Source organism: Silurus meridionalis, chromosome 4 (genome assembly GCF_014805685.1).
Source record: "Silurus meridionalis isolate SWU-2019-XX chromosome 4, ASM1480568v1, whole genome shotgun sequence".
Lineage (NCBI taxonomy): Eukaryota > Metazoa > Chordata > Actinopteri > Siluriformes > Siluridae > Silurus > Silurus meridionalis.
In genome coordinates, this window is record NC_060887.1 from 16,057,963 (window position 1) to 16,076,047 (window position 18,085).

The window sequence follows — 18,085 nt, forward strand, 5'->3', positions numbered from 1 at the left end:
CACAGTCAGAATGGAGGATGTGATGGTTAGGTCTCTCCTAGCTCCCTTTAGGAAGTTCACTAGCTGCATGACAGAAACGCTGCAAAAAGACATCTGGGGGTCTGAAGGACAAAAGTCAAAGTTGATGGATCATAACCCGTCTGTGCTGCAAGCCTACCAAGCCGAACAAGAAAGAGAGAGGTGTGTGTGTGCGTGGGTATGTGTGTGGTGGGTTTCAAGTTTGGTTCCGCGGGGTGTTTTCTGCATCGCACCTGTTTGAAATGTGTGTGTTTGTCTGTGTGTGTGTGTGTGTGTGTGTGTGTGTGTGTGTGTGTGTGTGTGTGTGTAAGAAGGAAGCTTCGTGAGGTGAGAAACCTGGAGAAGAAAGCAGAGAGAGCAGCAATGAGAGCTCATTTTAGGAGGAAATATCACCTCCCTACAGTAAGGGTTTAAGACCGTGACCTGTGTAGTAGGTTAACTAGTCCTGAACTCTCAAGACACAGATTTAACTAGCTGTGAATTCTAGTGTTTAAGATGCAGAAATAACTAGTCCTGAATGAATGAATAATTTTGCCTCTTAATTTTCTTACACAGAATCCTGAAGACTCGAGGCACGTACAAGCCACAGTTCGGAACGTCTTCATCCCCTGCCACCTGACCACAATGGTACAGTCCAAGACTTCAAAGAAGGAAAAGTCTGGTTTACTGAGTGTGTTTCAGAACCTGAGCTTTAGTACAGGCTTAACACAGAGCCTAACACAAATCAGAATGTAAATATTTGACAAAAAGGTGAACATGCTGTTTTGTCTGCTTTTTATTTTGTTGAAATGTTGTTATACATTCCTGTTTGGTGTCATAGGCTTTCGAAGGTTTCAATGTTTGAGTTAAATGTATTATTTGTGATGTACAACGTAAGCTATATTTGATTCCATTTATGTTTACCCTTCAACCTCTGTTTCCAGGAAAGATTTATTTGCATGACAAACTTTAAAAAGCGTTAATTGGTCACTGAATCAATGTGATCAGTTTCATGTTGTATATAGCTTAACACCCTAACTATTTTTTAAAACTAAAAAAAGTAAAATAGCTTGGGCAGCAAAAGACACCACTCCGTCTTATATTACATCATTTGATTTATTTAGCATGCAATAATTAGACTAATGAAGATTATAAAAGAAAAGAGCTGTCACTCTTTCATAATTTTTTCCTGTTAAATGTTTAACTTGCAGTTATAAAACACACACTGCAGTAAAATAAAGTGTTATCATTCTAACAGCTGATGTTTAATAAAGTGTATAATAATTTGATTTCCTAATGAAATGAGGGCAATCTTTACTTTCAGTCCTCAGGCCACAGGAGGTATTTAGAGGTTTGAAAAGCACTATCCTGCTGCCACCATCATTTCACTACCATACAGTAACTTTGGATTGTATCACTTCTGTATTTTAAGTCAATAATGCAGCAGGTGTAGGTTACTTGCAGCTTGTATGGAGGAAATATGTTTGTGTAACCATTTTTGTGTAGAATATGTGTGCACTTTCACTCATTAAATTTTTACACAAACATCTGTAGTTTCTACTTCTTAAATTTTTAAACCAGGCTCGTTACATGATCATGATCAGGACATGATCAATATTTCTTCCTCTCGCTGTGTGCCGATTTCAGCCCATTAACCTATTTCTTGTCTTTGCGTGGCTTTTTCAACCTACCATTGATGTATCATTTCCTGGGGCCACAGATGTAGTCTAGCCTACAAAGTGAACAATGAGCAAGGCAGAATGCAGCAAGAAGTATGGCTAATGTGGATGAAACAGAGGGAGTCAGCGTCACCTGATCATCCTCTTTTTCTGCTTGTGTTCTATATGGTGGTTGTTCAGCCTGGATACATTCATTAGATAACAAGATTTGAAATACTTTTGTATTAATATATTAATCTGATGTGAGGTCCAGTTACAAGTGTAACACTAATACAGTTAGTAGTAATTGCTACTTTTTACTTAAATACATGTAAGAGCCCAAATTTCTTTGCTTTAACTTAAGGGGAAAATTGTAGTCAACTTTACCATTTACCAGAGTCTTTTAAAACATGAGTATTAAGTATGTGTGTACTTTTGCCATCTCTGTGTGTGAACTGTTGTTCTTTCTTTGAACTTTGACCGTTGCTGCTATTAATTCTCATAATGTCCTGAAGAGTCAGTGTAGGAGGGATGGAGGGAGAAGGAGGAGTGATAGAGAAACAGAGGGATGTTAGAATCAGATTTAACAGTTTGAGGGTTTTAACGATTTAACAGTTTGAGACACTGAGAGAGAGACAAAGAAACTGGGACAGGATGATCACCTCATCTGTTCGCTCAGTAGTGAGGAAGAGAGCACTAAGGGCCTCAGTGCCTGGAGATGGAGAGATGAAAAGAGAGGTGGATGGAGGGGTGGGCAAAGAGACAGAGCAGAGAGACAAAAGGAGAGAGGAATGCGGTGGACATGCAAGGAGTTTTGAAGAGATTCCACATACAGGCCGTAATGGCTGGATCAACCTCCTGCACTTTTGGAGAAACGGAACTTTCAGCCACCTTCACAAACACATGGAGCAGAACTTCAACACACTTGGCCCCATTTACAGGTACACACACAACACGCTCAGTCCCATTTATGGGTACACACACAACATGCTCAGTCCCATTTTCAGGTGCACACACAACACACTCGGCCCCAGTTACAGGTGCACACACACTCAACATGCTAAGCCCTATTTAGGGCTACACACACAACACACTCAGCCCCATTTATGGAAACACACACACCTCCATTTACAAGGACAAAAAAAAACACATTTAGCCCCATTTACAAATACACACACAACACTTAACCCTCATTTATGGGTAAACACAAAACACACGTAGCTCAATTTACAGGCACACAAACAGCATACTCAACCCCATCTAAAAGTACACACAACACACTCTGCCACATTTAAAGGCATAACACAACACAAACAACATGTGTTCAACACTGTTTGATCATAATTGAAAGAAATTACCTGACTTAGGTTTTTGCAAAGAGGATGATAAAAAGCCTGATGAAATTATACAACACTGCTTTCAAATAAAACAGATAAATGTGAGTGCATTTTTGGCATGGATGCGGCCAGGACAATCACAGTGATTGCATAGTGTCAGCTGGAGAACATGGAGGAGAAAGATCTTTTGAACAACATGCCATTTCTCTATGACTGTGGTGCAACAGCATGCAACAGTAGACAATAGTACATAAAGTGCAAAGTGCAACTACACAAGATTGTATAAAATATAGACTAATAAAGTGAATATTAGACAAAACAATCTATCTATCTATCTATCTATCTATCTATCTATCTATCTATCTATCTATCTATCTATCTATCTATCTAATCTAATCTAATCTAATCTATATATTGCAGGTAAATGATGAACCTGGATCCAGCAATGACACAAAATTTGTTTTTGTCTGTCTGTCTGTCCATATGTCCCTCCCTCAGGCAGTACCTGGGTTCTCAGTGCAGTGTGAACATCTTGTTTCCAGTTGATATCGCTGAACTCTTTAGGTCTGAGGGACCGACTCCACGTCGAATGACACTGCAGCCATGGGACACACACCGTGAAACCCGCACACAAAGCAAAGGGGTTTTTCTCAAGTCAGTGTGTGTGTGTGTGTGTGTGTGTGTGTGTGTGTGTGTGTGTGTGTGTGTGTGTGTGTGTGTTTGTGTGTGTAATAATATAAGGATTATATGAATACATGTACTGTATGTTTGCAGGAACGGAGCTGAGTGGCTCTCTGACCGGTTGTTGTTGAACCGTGAGGTAATGTTGAGTTCAGCTGTACGCCGTTTCCTGCCATTGTTGGATGAGGTGGCACAGGATTTCACTTGTGTGATGCGGCGAAAAGTTCAAAATGAAGGACAGAAATTGAATGATACACACACACTGACCTGTGACCCCAGCCCTGAGCTTTTCCGCTTTGCTCTTGAAGGTTAGTCTTTGTACCAGCCCTGTCTCAAATGCCGCATCTTGTTACTAATTAGTGTTACTACTCACTCTATGCTACACAACTAATGTACATTCATTAAGTTTATATTTATTTTCTCTCTTTCTCTCTCATCTGTTTTTCTTGCTGCATCTCTCTCTCTCTCTCTCTCTCTCTCTCTCTCTCTCTCTCTCTCTCTTTGTAGCTAGTTGTAATGTTCTTTATGGTGAACGTATTGGTCTTTTCTCATCTGAGCCATCTCAAGAGTCGGAGCGCTTTATTTGGGCTTTAGAGCAGATGCTGAACACGACTTCTCCCCTTCTCTATGTGCCCCGCCCACTGCTTCGCTTTTATACACCTTTGTGGACACAACATGTTGCTGCATGGGACCACATCTTCAGCCATGGTATGTGACTTCACACTCACACTATCAACATTGTGGGATAATGCAGTAAACACACACACACACACACACACACACACACACACACACACACACACACACACACACAAGCAACAAGTACAGTGAGGAAAATAAGTATTTGAACACCCTGCTATTTTGCAAGTTCTCACACTTAGAAATTATGGAGGGGTCTGAAATTGTCATCGTAGGTGCATGTCCACTGTGAGAGACATAATCTAAAAAAAAAATCCAGAAATCACAATATTTGATTTTTAAACTATTTATTTGTATAATACAGCTGCAAATAAGTATTTGAACACCTGTCTATCAGCTAGAATTCTGATCCTCAAAGACCTGTTAGTCTGCCTTTAAAATGTCCACCTCCACTACATTTATTATCCTAAATTAGATGCACCTGTTTGAGGTCATTAGCTGCATAAAGACACCTGTCCACCCCATACAATCAGTAAGAATCCAACTACTAACTTGGCCAAGACCAAAGAGCTGTCCAAAGACACTAGAGACAAAATTGTACACCTCCACAAGGCTGGAAAGGGCTACAGGGAAATTGCCAAGCAGCTCGGTGAAAAAAGGTCCACTGTTGGAGCAATCATTGGAAAATGGAAGAAGCTAAACATGACTGTCAATCTCCCTCGGACTGGGGCTCCATGCAAGATCTCACCTCGTGTGTGTGTGTGTGTGTGTGTGTGTGTGTGTGTGTGTGTGTGTGTGTGTGTGTGTGTGTGTGTGTGTATGTAAAGCTGAGGAGAGGATCCAGCGTGTGTATGAGAGGCTTCAGGCTCCAGGGGGTAGTTTGGGTGAAGTAGCAGATGGCTCAGAGTTCCCTGGAGTTCTAAAGCAGTTGATGGAGAGAGGACAACTTCCTCTGGAGCTTATCAAAGCTAACATCACTGAACTGATGGCAGGAGGAGTTGATACTGTGAGTGACACACACCCATTTTTATACAAACCCACACAGTGTCTTAAATGTAACCGGAAATAAACATTGTATCTCTTTCATTGTGTCTCTCTGTATCCTGTCTGTCAGACTGCAGTTCCTCTGCAGTTTGCGTTGTTTGAGTTGGCGCGTAACCCAAGTGTCCAGGAGCGTGTGCGTGCTCAGGTGCAGTCGTCATGGTTACGGGCAGAGGGGAATCCCCAGAAGGCATTGCAGGGGGCACCGCTGCTCAAGGGCACAGTAAAGGAGACACTTAGGTAACACACTACCCCTCCCTATCATCACTGCCACCATCACAACTCTCAGTATCACAGTTAATAATTTACGAATGTGTGTGTGTGTGTAGGCTGTATCCGGTGGGCATCACAGTACAAAGATATCCAGTTAAAGACATTTTACTGCAAAATTATCACATACCGGCTGGGGTGAGATTTTCAACCCATTTCTTAAATTATACAGTGGTGGACTTAAAGTATATTAACTTAAATATAAACTTTTACTTTAAATTCGCTACATTTCAAATATAAATATTGTACTTTTAACTCAACTACATTTTTCCCTTTTTATTTATAACTGGCCAAGCACGCAGCAAACCACCAATCAGGGTAGAGCGCACGCTCTGTTTTGAACTTGTTTTGATTGCCGCTTGCTGGTATCTAATTTGCATGAACATACATTTCAGCATCAGTTCAAAAGCAAACAGAACATTTTGAGCCTAATAAATGATGGAAGAAACCAAACTTACCACAACAACTGTACGATTTTTTTTTTTTAAGTAGTTGAAAATAAGATTTTGGGCTCATGAAATTTTTTATAGATATCAATCGGTGTTTGACTCATTAATATCATTATATTAATAGATTGGTAAGCTGATAGTAACATTAGAGCCTTTTCACATAAACTGCATTGATTAATCAAAATTCTTGTGACAAAAATGATAAAAGGACATTATAGAGACGTAATAAATCATATTACCTTGGATCAGAGATGAGAAGTAATGAAGTACAAATACCTTGTTACTCGACTTAAGAAGATTTTTTAGTATCAGTACTTTACTTCACTAACAATTTTTTGGAAAACTTTTTACTTTCACTCATTAAATTGTTACAAAAATACCTGTATTTTCTACTCCTTACATTTTCAAACCAGGCTTGTTATTTTAGTTTTAATCTATTTGGTGATATGATCTTTTTCTTCTCATTGCGCATCGTTTTCAGCCCATGAACCTATTCCTTGTCATTGCACAGCTTTTTCTTCCTACCACTGGTGTATCATTTCCTGGTTCTTCCACACCACAGACGTGGGCTAGCCTACAAAGCTATCAACAAGCAAGGCAGAAGGCAACAAGAAGTATGGGGATAACATGAATGAGGATGTCAGTGATGTAAACATGACTGAGAACAAAAACATTCCTGATCACTTGATCCTCATCATCTTTTCTGTGCTTGTGTTCTTTATGGTGGTTGTTCAACCTGGATACATTCATTAGATAACAAAATTTTGAATTAGTTTCTATTAATATATTAATATGATGTGAGGTCCAGTTACCTGCGTGACACTAAAACAGGTAGTACTAACTCTGCTTTAAATTTTAAAGTATATTTGAAGGCAAATACTTTTGTACTTTTACTGTGAGAGTTTAAAGGGAGCACTTTTACTGAAGTAATATTTTACCTACCGTATCTCTACTTTAACTCAAGGTTTGTGTACTTTGTCGAACACAGGAATTATATGCCATGAATTAGTGTTTGTGTTCTGGTAAATGCATTGCGATAATTTTGAGTTTAAATTTCTCTGCAGACTCTGGTGCAGGTGTGTCTGTACCCTCTGGGGCGGAGTCTATATGTATTTCAGGATCCACTCAAATTTGACCCTGGTCGTTGGGCTGGGGCTGAAACAGGAGTGGGACAGGACAGGAATGATGTCACGAAGAAAGCAGGCTCAGGGGCCGGGTTTCGCTCATTGGCGTTTGGCTTTGGCGCAAGGCAATGCCTGGGCCGGAGAATCGCTGAAAATGAGATGCAGCTAATTCTCTTGCATGTAAGTGTGTAAAAGGTTTAAAGGTTCACAGGGGTCTGGAGTACTTTAAAAATGTGGGAGCAGAATGTAGACCAGAAATGTAGGCACTCATATGTAGTGTGTGTGTGTGTGTGTGTGTGTGTGTGTGTGTGTGTGTGTGTGTGTTACAGATTCTGAAGAATTTCCGCTTAAGTGTTTCATCCAAAGAGGATCTCAACACCAAATACACACTCATCCTCCAACCGGAATCTCCACCCACAATCACCTTCTCTACCCTCTCACAATGATCACCTGTCAATTGTTTAATCACTTAGACACTCAGTCAAACAAATTATTCAGCTAATAAACAAAATTATTTCTCAAAAATAATTGTTTTCTCCTTATTCACCTACAGTGTGATGTTTTCTTTTCTCTCTTTCTGGGTTTATTACGTTTACACACCCTGATACACATTTATGCACACTGGCACTCACACAATAATACCCACTGATACATATCGACACACACACTGCAACACACGACTACACGTCAATATACACATTGACAAACAGCATTACACTCTGATACCTCCACTCTACATGCCCACTTAACACCCCCATTTTTATGGCCACTCTGCTACTTACACTCACGTGAATTATTCAAAGGTTTTACATGTAAACACAACCAGTGTCCAGCAGATGGAGATACAATTTATCTGTGTGTGTGTGTGTGTGTGTGTGTGTGTGTGTGTGTGTGTGTGTGTGTGTGTGTGTGTGTGTGTGTGTGTGTGTGTGTGTGTGTGTGTGTGTGTGTCCTAAATCACATTCCCCTGGTAGCTAAGCTGAAATCGACGCTCTCCGAGGTGGGAAACTTTTCATTTTGTCATTTCATCATGATGTTATTTAGTAAAAAGTTTTGTCAGTTTGATTGATTATTTTACATATTAAATATGATTACAAAAATATTTAGTCATGTTTCTTCTGTAGTGCTGAGGGTTAAATATGTGTGTCAGCTGCAAAAAGTCACACTGGGTTTTTGTGGATGTGGATTTTGAAACTAGATTCAATAAAAATAAGCAAATCTATTAGAAAGAAATGTAACACAATGTAAATACACGCCAATTAATTCAACAAGAATCAAATCTGCTGTGCTTGTGTGTGTTAGAGAATGCAATTGTGTGTAATTGTGATATTATCTGGTGTTGTTCTTGGTGTATATCTCCTGAGTCACATTCTGCACAAAGGTTTATTTGTTTAGTAGATAATCATTCACAGGATAATGTGATAAAGTCTGACTGCAGGGGAATTTTAATTTGAATGAGAACCAGTACCCATTTTGATCCAGTTTTATATTCCTTTATTCTGCAAAGTAAAGTTTAAAGTTTCAAACTAAAAGGCTTAAACTCTTATTTGATGCTAAGCCAAATTGTGTAGGTTAAATTGTTAGCTTTATTTATATTAAATAAACAGACACTTTCTCATTTCTGTGTGTAAAACTGATTTAGCTTGTACTGAGCTCAGACTTTAATATTATTAATAAACTCTTTGAATTTAGACCAATCACATCTTAGATAATGAAATGATACCTAATAAACATTCACCACTGCTGCATGATACCCACAGTTCTCAAAACTCCACCCACATGTGGTCCGCATCTGTGTCCTCAGTTTCCAGTTTTGATCCGCAAGAATTTCTATTTCGTTTTTTTTTTTAGGTTTGAATTAAATCTGGTCCAAATCTCTTAATAAAAATTTAGCCAGTGGTCCATGTTGAGCAGGAAGCACCTGTGTGCGATAAACAGGAGAGATGCTAAAACCAAATAATCAATAATTGTCTCTCTGCCTGTCTGTTTTGCTGTATGTCTGCCTGTCTCTGTGTCCTTATGTCTGGCAGTCTGAGATGATGGACACCCTTATTCAGCAGCAGCAGCTTCACTCCGGTGTTGGTGATTCTTTCTTGGAGCACTTATGTTTGTTGGATATTGATCAGGAGCCAATAACTGCACGGAACACTGGCATCATCTGCACCATTGGTCGGTATCAGGCCCTCTGATTGGACAGCAAAAATCCTGACTTATTCACTGTAGTTTTACTGGGACTCCCATGATTCAATAATTATTTTTACAGTATAAACACACTTTTGTATTTACATTAACTTTCTGTTTGCACCTGAAGGAGTAAGTGTGTGTGTGTGTGTGTGAAGAAGGATAGGATACAGTACTTTATCTGTGTGTGTGTTTGCGCGCGTGTGCATGATGCAGGCCCAGCATCTCGGTCTGTATCCAAGCTTCAGGCTATGGTGAAGGCAGGAATGAACATCGCTCGCCTCAACTTCTCCCATGGAACCCACGAGGTGTGTGTGTGTGTGTGTGTGTGTGTGTGTGTGTGTGTGTGTGTGTGTGTGTGTGTCTGTGTCTGTGTTAGATCATCTGACACAATGTCTCCTAGTATCACAGAGAATCTATCCGGAATATCCGTGAGGCAGTGGAGTCGTTGACTGCTGACCCTATGACCTATGGACCAGTGGCTATTGCTTTGGACACCAAAGGACCTGAAATACGCACTGGTCTAGTGCAAGGGGTACGTGTGTCTGCTTATTTGTGTGTATATTCCATGTACAAGCTGTGTGACAGACAAGGTAACTATATTACAATGTACTATAATAGATGGAACTCATCAATCATGTTGATTGTTAAACTTGTTTGTTTATGGCTTTGCATCCAATTCAGCTGTAGTTAGAATAGCCTTTATTTGTCACATATTAATTACAGCACAGTGAAATTCGTTCTTCGCATATCCCAGCTTGCTCAGAAGCCGGGGTCAGAGCGCAGGGTCAGCCATGATATTGTGCCGATTTCTCTCTCAGATCCCATAAAACCTGCCAGTAGAACTCACTATTGATGGTCTGAACACTGGGGACAAATAATTAATGCACAACACCATAAACTTGTTGAATCATGTTAAATGTTTCTGTGGCAGATTTGCCCAGTTTCACACAGAATTTCACTTTTCCAACAAGGACCAAATTGTGATGTCTAGACGACTGGGTCAGAGCATTTCCAAAAACTGCAGTTCTTGTAGGATGTTCCTGGTCTGCAGTGGTCAGTATCTATCAAAAGTGAGCCAAGGAAGGAACAGTGGCAAACCAGTGACAGGGTCCTGGGCAGCCAAAGCGCATTAATGCACGTGGAGGGTGAAGGCTGACCCCTGTGGTCTGGTCCAACAGACAAGCTAATGTATATAGAATTTCTGAAGAGGTTACACACAACAATGCCAGGCGTATAAAGTTAGAGTTTGTGCAGTGTCATTGTACCAGCAATAAAATTTGTTAAAAAATAGAGTGGCTAACACTAGCGCAATGGATGGATGAATGGATGGATAGATATAACTTTTTGTCATTGCATAGTACAGGTACACAGCATCGAAATGCAGTTCAGCATCTACCAGAGGTGCAAATAGTAGAAATTTTGCAAAGTGCGGATAAATATGTTATGTACAGCATGTAATATATACATGTAAATATGTGGACAGCTAATAAATGTAAAGGCTATAGAAGTGAAAAAATGAGAACACAAGTGTAATAGAGACAGTGAAAAGTGTGCAGACACTGTTGTAATGATTTAAGTAAAAGTTATAAGGCTAAGGCAGTAAAAAAATGTGCAAAAGCTGATAATCAAGAACATTATGTATATGTATACCTATGTATGAAATATTGTCATGTGCAGGATGTACAGTATGTAAGTTATATAGAACTACACATGTAAATATAAATAAAATATTAGTGCAGATGTATGTGAGGCACAATATGTGTAGAGAATGAGGGGGTATATACATTTACAATATGTAATATGTACATTGTATGTACAACTGTACACAAGTTATATACAGTGATTATACAGTGTTCTAACGATGTAGTGTTCAGTAGGGTGATGGTGGATGGAGAAAAGCTGGTCCTGAACCTGCTGGTTCTGGTGCATATTTTCCTGTATTTTCTTCTTGATGAAAGGAGGTTAAACAGTTTGTGATTGGGATGTGAAGAGTCCTTTATGATATTGTGAGCTCTGCGCAGACATCTGCTGTGGTGAAGGCGCTCATTTTCAGATAGTTGGGTGCCAGTGATGCGTTGGGCAGATTTAAACACCCTTTGCAGGGCTTTACGTTCACAAACTGTGGAGTGTCTCCTGCTGTTAGATTTTTCTTTTGTCTTAATGGTGTTGAGGGTCAGGTTGTTGGTGGCACACTATGTTGTCAGGCTTCGCAATCTCTTCCCTGTAGGCCAATTCATCATCGTTGTTGTTCTGGCGACCATGTAGTGCCATCTGCATACTTGATGAAGATATTGGCATTATGCAGAGGATCACAGTCATGTGTAAACAGGGAATAAAGTACTGAGTACAAAACACAGCCCTATGGGATACCGGTGTTCAGAATGAGGGTTGATTATGCGTGTTTTCCTAAACTAACAGACTGATGTCTTTTGGTAAAAAAAGTCTAAAATCCATCTGCATTTTATGCCCAGCTTCAAGAATATCTTTAAAAAGGAAAAGTCCTGACAATTCCGTACAATCAAGGAAGTGAATGAATGAAAGACGGAATGAAGACATTTGTTAAAGTATGCTAAAATAAGTAGAACAGTTAAGTAGATCATATCTTTAGGGACTTAAATATGAAATGTACAGTAAAACACAGAGACAGTTATAAACACATCCCAATTACCCAAATGTAAACTACTGATTACATTTTTCCATTTATTTAATTTTATTTAATCAATTACATTTGTGCCAAATTAATTTATTTTTAAATATAATCGCTATCATAAAAAACTGTAAATGACTGTTATTAAACTTTTAATATTTTATTTGTATAAAATATTTTATATATTATTTAAAAAAATTTTTTATTATTTTAATGTTAACTGTTCAAAAGTTGATCACAAATGTTAATAATAATAAACTGTGTTAATAAAAAACGACTAACACTTTTTTGTTTTGCTTTTCCCACCCCCTAACCGTACCGAAATTGAACCAAACCGTGACTTAAAGACCGATGTCCATACCGAACGCAAATTTGGGGTACCGTTACACAATATATACAGTATATACAGTATGGGTTGAGGGCGCCTAGGGTGCAGTCAGCGTTCCAATTCATCCTGAAGGTGTTTAGTAGGGTAGAGGTCAGAGCCCTTTGGCAGGCCACTCAAGATCTTCCACTTCAAACCACATAAACCATACCTTTATGCAGCTGGCGTTGTGCACAGGATCATTGTTATGCTAAAAAGGGTTTGGGTTCATGTGAAGGGAAAATGTAATGCTATTGTATCCAAAGATATCCTAAACTCTTGTGTGCCTCTAACTTTGTGGTAACAGCTGGTGGATGGTGAGGTAAAGCTGGAACGTGGCTCCATGGTGACGGTGGTGACGGCAGAAGCGGAACGGGATGTGACTGACAGTTCCCGCATTTGGGTTGATTATACTGATCTGTCTCGTGTGGTAAAAAAGGGGGGAACCATCTACATCGACGATGGACTAATTTCTCTTACAGTGCTGCGCATTGGTACACACACACAGAGACACACATACACAAACACAAGCAGGTAGTTAATCATAAATACTGTGTCAGTAATATTCTGCTTCTTATGTGCACTTGAGTAACCTATCCTGCCTTTTTCCAGCTAAAGTTATTTGTAACTGGCATGTCTCCTCTGTCTTTTAGGTGATGGGTGGGTGGAGACTTGGGTGGAGAGTGGTGGCATTCTGTATAGTCGTAAAGGAGTGAACCTGCCAGGGGCAGAGTTAGTGAACTTGCCAGCAGTGAGTGAACAAGATAAAGCCGACCTGCAACTTGGAGTGGACGAGGGAGTAGACATCGTCTTTGCTTCTTTTATCCGCTGTGCCGAGGATGTGAGGGCTGTGCGGAGGACTCTAGGGCAGGGTGGAGCCAAAATTAAAGTAATCAGCAAGGTGGAAAACAGACAGGGCGTACAAAAGTAAGCTAATATACAAAGTATTGTGTAGTGTGCTATCTCTCTGTCGGTCTCTCTCTCTCTCTCTCTCTCTCTCTCTCTCTCTCTCTCTCTCTCTTTCTGTAGTTTTGATGAGATTCTAAGGAAGAGTGAAGAAGTAATAATTATTGCTCTCTCTAACTAGCTCTGAACATGTGTGTTGGAGTGATGATAAACTGTCTGTCTCTTTCTCTGTAGTTTTGATGAGATTCAGAAAAAAGTGTTGGAGCAATGATAATCTGTCTGTCTCTCCCTTTTCATTGTAGTTTTGATGAGATTCTGAGGGAGAGCGATGGAGTGATGGTTGCTCGTGGTGATTTAGGGATCGAGATTCCAGCAGAGAAAGTGTTCATTGCACAGAAAATGATGATTGGACGTTGCAACTCAGCTGGAAAACCAGTCATCTGTGCCACACAGGTCATTTGAACAAAAACATCATCTGTGTCACTGCCAGTTGAGCTCGACATGTCACTCCGAACACATGCAGATCAAATCACAACCCAGTTCTCCTCTGCAGCATACAAAAAAACAACACCCTTTAAAACGTCCTGCTTTCTGCTTCAAAAGGATAATCACACAAGTCCACCCTGATGCCACATATTGGATGCTTTAATTAGATAGATGAACACACATACAGATGTGCACACGGTCACTTTAAAGAAAATCACCTCAATCACCTTAAATTTTACTGTTTTACTGTCATACTCATCCTTGTATATACACATTTTTTTCACATATATCTTTATATATTTTATATAGTTTATACTTTTTATATATCTACCTACTTTTTTCTTCTTGGTTTATTTTCCCTCATTCTATTCCCTCATGCCGGATTGTCACTGCATGTCATACTCTGTATGTATGTGTATGTGACAAATAAAATTTTATTTGATTGATTTGATATGTAGTCAGATAATTAGAATGATAGAATAGAGCCATTTGAGACACCTATTTTATTGTTATAAGGTCATGTTTTACATTTGTTCCGTGTGTGTGTGTGTGTGTGTGTGTCTGTGTGTGTGTGTGTGTGTGTGTGTGTGTAGATGTTGGAGAGTATGGTATTTAATGCCCGGCCAACCCGTGCTGAGAGTAGTGACGTAGCCAACGCAGTGCTGGATGGAGCTGACTGCGTCATGCTCTCTGCAGAGACAGCTAAAGGCCGCTACCCAGTGGAGGCAGTGTCCATGATGCACTCAGTGAGTGTGTGCACGTGTCTGTATGTATGGGTGCACTTGTGCGTGTGTGTGTGTGTGTGTGTGTGTGTGTGTGTGTGTGTGTGTGTGTGTGTGTGTAGTGCTTTACTCTGTCTGTATTTAGGCCAAACCTTTTTTACAGTAATACCTGTTATACATATAATATCTGCACAGCTAAGAAGTGTAAATTATGTAAATTTGATGCAAATGTGTATGTAAATTAGAGATAATGATTATGTGAATATGTCTGAAGAGGCAGGATGTAGTTGCCAAGTGTGTAGCTAGAAAAAATCTAATTAAATTTTATTCTGAATCTGAATTGAGAGTTTGATCACAAACACAGATACACACAGAGAGAAAGAGAGAGATTATAATACATAAAGTCCCAAAAGCAGATTAAATTCCATTTAGTATATATAGGACAGTTTTGAAGAAATCCAGGAAAACAAATATAGTCCCTTCTAAATGGGTTGAAAAGCAAAGTCAAATAATTTGTTTTGTGATATTCAGTGAAGACATTTGGGTTTGAGATAAATATTAGTTATATTAAAGTGTTTGTATAGCAGTGTTAACAAAAGGCATTGTATAGCAGCTATACAGAAAAAAATTGTAAGAGAAAGCTCTGAATAGCCTGCACCTTTTCAGGGTCAAAAGTAGTATTTTATAATCAGTTTAATATCTGATTGGGAGCCAGTGGAATGTGGATAAGGTTGCTGTGATGTGGTCATATTGCTACTGCATTCTGGACTAACTGGAGCTTATTTATGCACTTATTAGAACATCCAGACAGTAAGCATTAAATAATAGGGTTTTTGTATTGTGTAGTGACATCATAATTCTTATGGCTAACCTAGGTTATCCTAGTACCTGCTTGCACATCCTAGAGCTTTGAATGAAAGACAAATATCACATTTCTGCACAAAAAGCTTACTTTTAAGAATTACTGTACGTAGAAGGAAGTTACTCTGCATCCACAGTCTAATGTTCTTTACAAATTCCTGAAGTGTCCAGAATGTAGACAGAGGGCTGTTGGATGAAAGCAGTCACACAGGGCAGCAAGGGTGCAGGACAACATGGGATGAAGTTCTGAACAACTAGTGTGGAAGATATTTGTAAACTGCCACAGACATGACAAACTTCTTATCAGATCAACATATAACACTCTGCCCAACCCCCTCCATCCCTGACTTAGCAGTGACCAACTCTGTGACTTCTATTGAACCAACAATTCCACTCTCACTCACAATTTGTCAGGGTGTATAACTGGGCTGGCACTGGATTGCTTTATTTGTGAGAATACAGAGAAAGTGGATCATGGCAGGCATCAGCACTTCCAGGGTGAAATCTTTACACTTCACTGTGTCCAGACATGGCGCTGCTGGTTGAGCGCACAGTGCAATGTGAGGAAAGGATAGGAGCTGCTAATGAGAGCAAGAACTGGTGGTAGAGTGCATAGCGGGAGGACAGTGTCAGACTCTAGCCAACTGAAGTGGGAGCTAGGATTTTGTGGGGTTTCAAAAACAGGACAGCAATATTTAAAGAAAGGTCCAATGCCCCAGCTTCACTAAAAAGAGTGAAACATCAAAGTATCTGGCTGATGACTATGCAGCAAATCATGTAGGCAGCAGTCAAGGTGCAGGAGGCAGCAAGTCCTACACCTGCCAGTTTAAATTAGTTCAGATTTTTTTTTTATCTCTGAAATAAATATCATATACTCTACTGTGCTGTTGCCAAAAGATGAAAAGTAAAAGTGCTAAAAGTGTACTTTTTCAAAGTGCCTTCTTTTGTCTTAAAATTATGAATCTATAGACCCAAGCTGCACCAAATAATTTTCCATGCTTGACCTGTGAGTCAGAGTTGTTGCTGGGATGTCATTTAATTCAAGCTACTGACTGTAGATTGAGCAGTGCTACCTGGTCATGTAGTGTCTTTAAGGGTGGGATGCATCTCAAAATGGTTATTATTTGGCTATGTAGTGGTCGGTTGTCTCTCTGCAGATTTAGGGGGTTGTTAACTGTTTCCAAAGCATTGGAGTTCAGCCTTTATTATTTATGTTAACATATGCTCACTTACAGCAAGGAAACGATATATCATATTTATACTCTGTTTCATGTTCATGTTGACATGTATTTCCCCAATCTGTCTTACTGTGTAGATCTGCAGGGAGGCCGAGGCGGCTCTGTTCCACCAGCGGGTATTTGAGGATCTGAGGCGTCTCACTCCTCCCAGTTCAGATCCCACAGAGGTGACGGCGATCGGAGCAGTCGAATCGAGTTTCAAATGCAGTGCAGGAGCTATCATCGTCCTTACTACGTCTGGAAGGTTTGCACATATATAGTGTCATTTGCACACACTCCTATCACCAGGCTGTTCACATATATGTTCTCTTTATTTACATCCTCTCTTCACTTAGTTTGGTTCCTTCTCCTGTACATCTCTGCTCCCTATTGTTTCTGCTACAAAACCTGAATCCTATTATATAATTGTAAAGTCAGCTTTACTTTTGCTTATCTGTTTTTGCACCTCCTACTCAATTATACAGACCCTTTATTTTGGTTCCATCTCTTCAGGTCCGCCCACCTGTTGTCTCGGTACCGCCCTCGCTGTCCCATCATTGCAGTGACGAGGAATGCTCAGATGGCCCGTCAATCACAGCTTCTTCGGGGAATATTCCCCGCCATCTTACAAGCACCCCCTGTTAAGATTTGGGCTGATGATGTTGACAACAGGGTCACTTTCGGCATGAACATAGGTGTGTGTGTGTGTGTGTGTGTGTGTGTGTGTGTGTGTGTGTGTGTGTGCATGTGCGCACACTTGTGTAAGCAGAGAGCTTTAAACAGTAATGCCGTTAGTCTTTCATGCATGCCTTTATTATTAAGTGTGTGTGTGTGTGTGTGTGTGTGTGTGTGTGTGTGTGTGTGTGTGTGTGTGTGTGTGTTCATTTGTGCAGGTAAAGCACGTGGTTTTTTTAAACCAGGTGACATGGTGATCGTAGTAACTGGATGGAGCCCTGGATCTGGACACACAAACATCATGAGAGCAGTGATGGTGCCATAAATCCTCAACTCTGATTGACAGCATTTAAAATTCTAACTCTGACTGGACACTTTAAATTCTTCAATATGACAAATACTGACTCGCATTATTGATTAAATGTTTCCTATAATTAACTGAATAAAATAAAAGTAAAATTGAAACACGTGAAAAGAAACATTCGCCTCTCTCTCTCTCTCTCTCTCTCTCTCTCTCTCACTCACACACACACGCTCACACACACACACACACACACAGACTGCTGGCTGTTTGTTTAGACAATGCCGTGTTGTAGTTTTATTAGACATGTGTGCGTGTATTTCTTAAATAACTGTCAGTTGAGATAATCCAGACAACCCAAACTCCGTGTGTGTGTGTGTGTGTGTATGTGTGTGTGGTTCGTTCTTGTGTCCGTCTCTCTGATCTTACGTCCTTTGTCGGCGGAAGCCCCGCCCTCTGTCTCTTTCTCTTTTACCTAGTTGGATGACATTGGCGCGGCGCGCGCTCCCGACTCGAGGATGCGGTT

At 40.0% G+C, this 18,085-nt stretch overlaps 2 protein-coding genes and 1 long non-coding RNA gene across 4 annotated transcripts; all 3 read left to right on the top strand.

Annotated features, from left to right (window-relative positions):
* The first annotated feature begins 41 nt into the window (after positions 1-41).
* LOC124384383 lies at positions 42-624 on the top strand. The gene is made up of 3 exons (XR_006925387.1): positions 42-180; positions 330-420; positions 574-624. It is a non-coding gene; the product is annotated as an uncharacterized LOC124384383 (long non-coding RNA).
* A 1,583-nt stretch (positions 625-2,207) lies between these two features.
* LOC124384380 (cytochrome P450 11B, mitochondrial) lies at positions 2,208-7,724 on the top strand. Of its 2 annotated transcripts, XM_046847162.1 has the most exons (9): positions 2,209-2,596; positions 3,491-3,646; positions 3,767-3,981; positions 4,181-4,381; positions 5,140-5,318; positions 5,427-5,593; positions 5,683-5,761; positions 7,137-7,376; positions 7,526-7,724. In XM_046847162.1, exons 1-9 carry the CDS (start codon positions 2,310-2,312, stop codon positions 7,640-7,642), a joined length of 1,641 nt encoding a protein of 546 aa, XP_046703118.1. In that variant the 5' UTR covers positions 2,209-2,309; the 3' UTR covers positions 7,643-7,724. The 2 variants fall into 2 exon arrangements, with proteins under 2 accessions (XP_046703119.1, XP_046703118.1); XM_046847163.1 differs by lacking the exon at positions 5,683-5,761 and having other exon boundaries at positions 2,208-2,596.
* Positions 7,725-7,810: 86 nt separating this feature from the next.
* pklr (pyruvate kinase L/R) lies at positions 7,811-17,737 on the top strand. Its single transcript, XM_046846088.1, has 12 exons — positions 7,811-7,820; positions 8,000-8,196; positions 9,227-9,365; positions 9,594-9,685; positions 9,781-9,912; positions 12,699-12,885; positions 13,045-13,318; positions 13,600-13,750; positions 14,377-14,529; positions 16,682-16,848; positions 17,097-17,278; positions 17,477-17,737. Exons 1-12 carry the CDS (start codon positions 7,811-7,813, stop codon positions 17,581-17,583), a joined length of 1,791 nt encoding a protein of 596 aa, XP_046702044.1. The 3' UTR covers positions 17,584-17,737.
* The last annotated feature ends 348 nt before the right edge of the window (positions 17,738-18,085 follow it).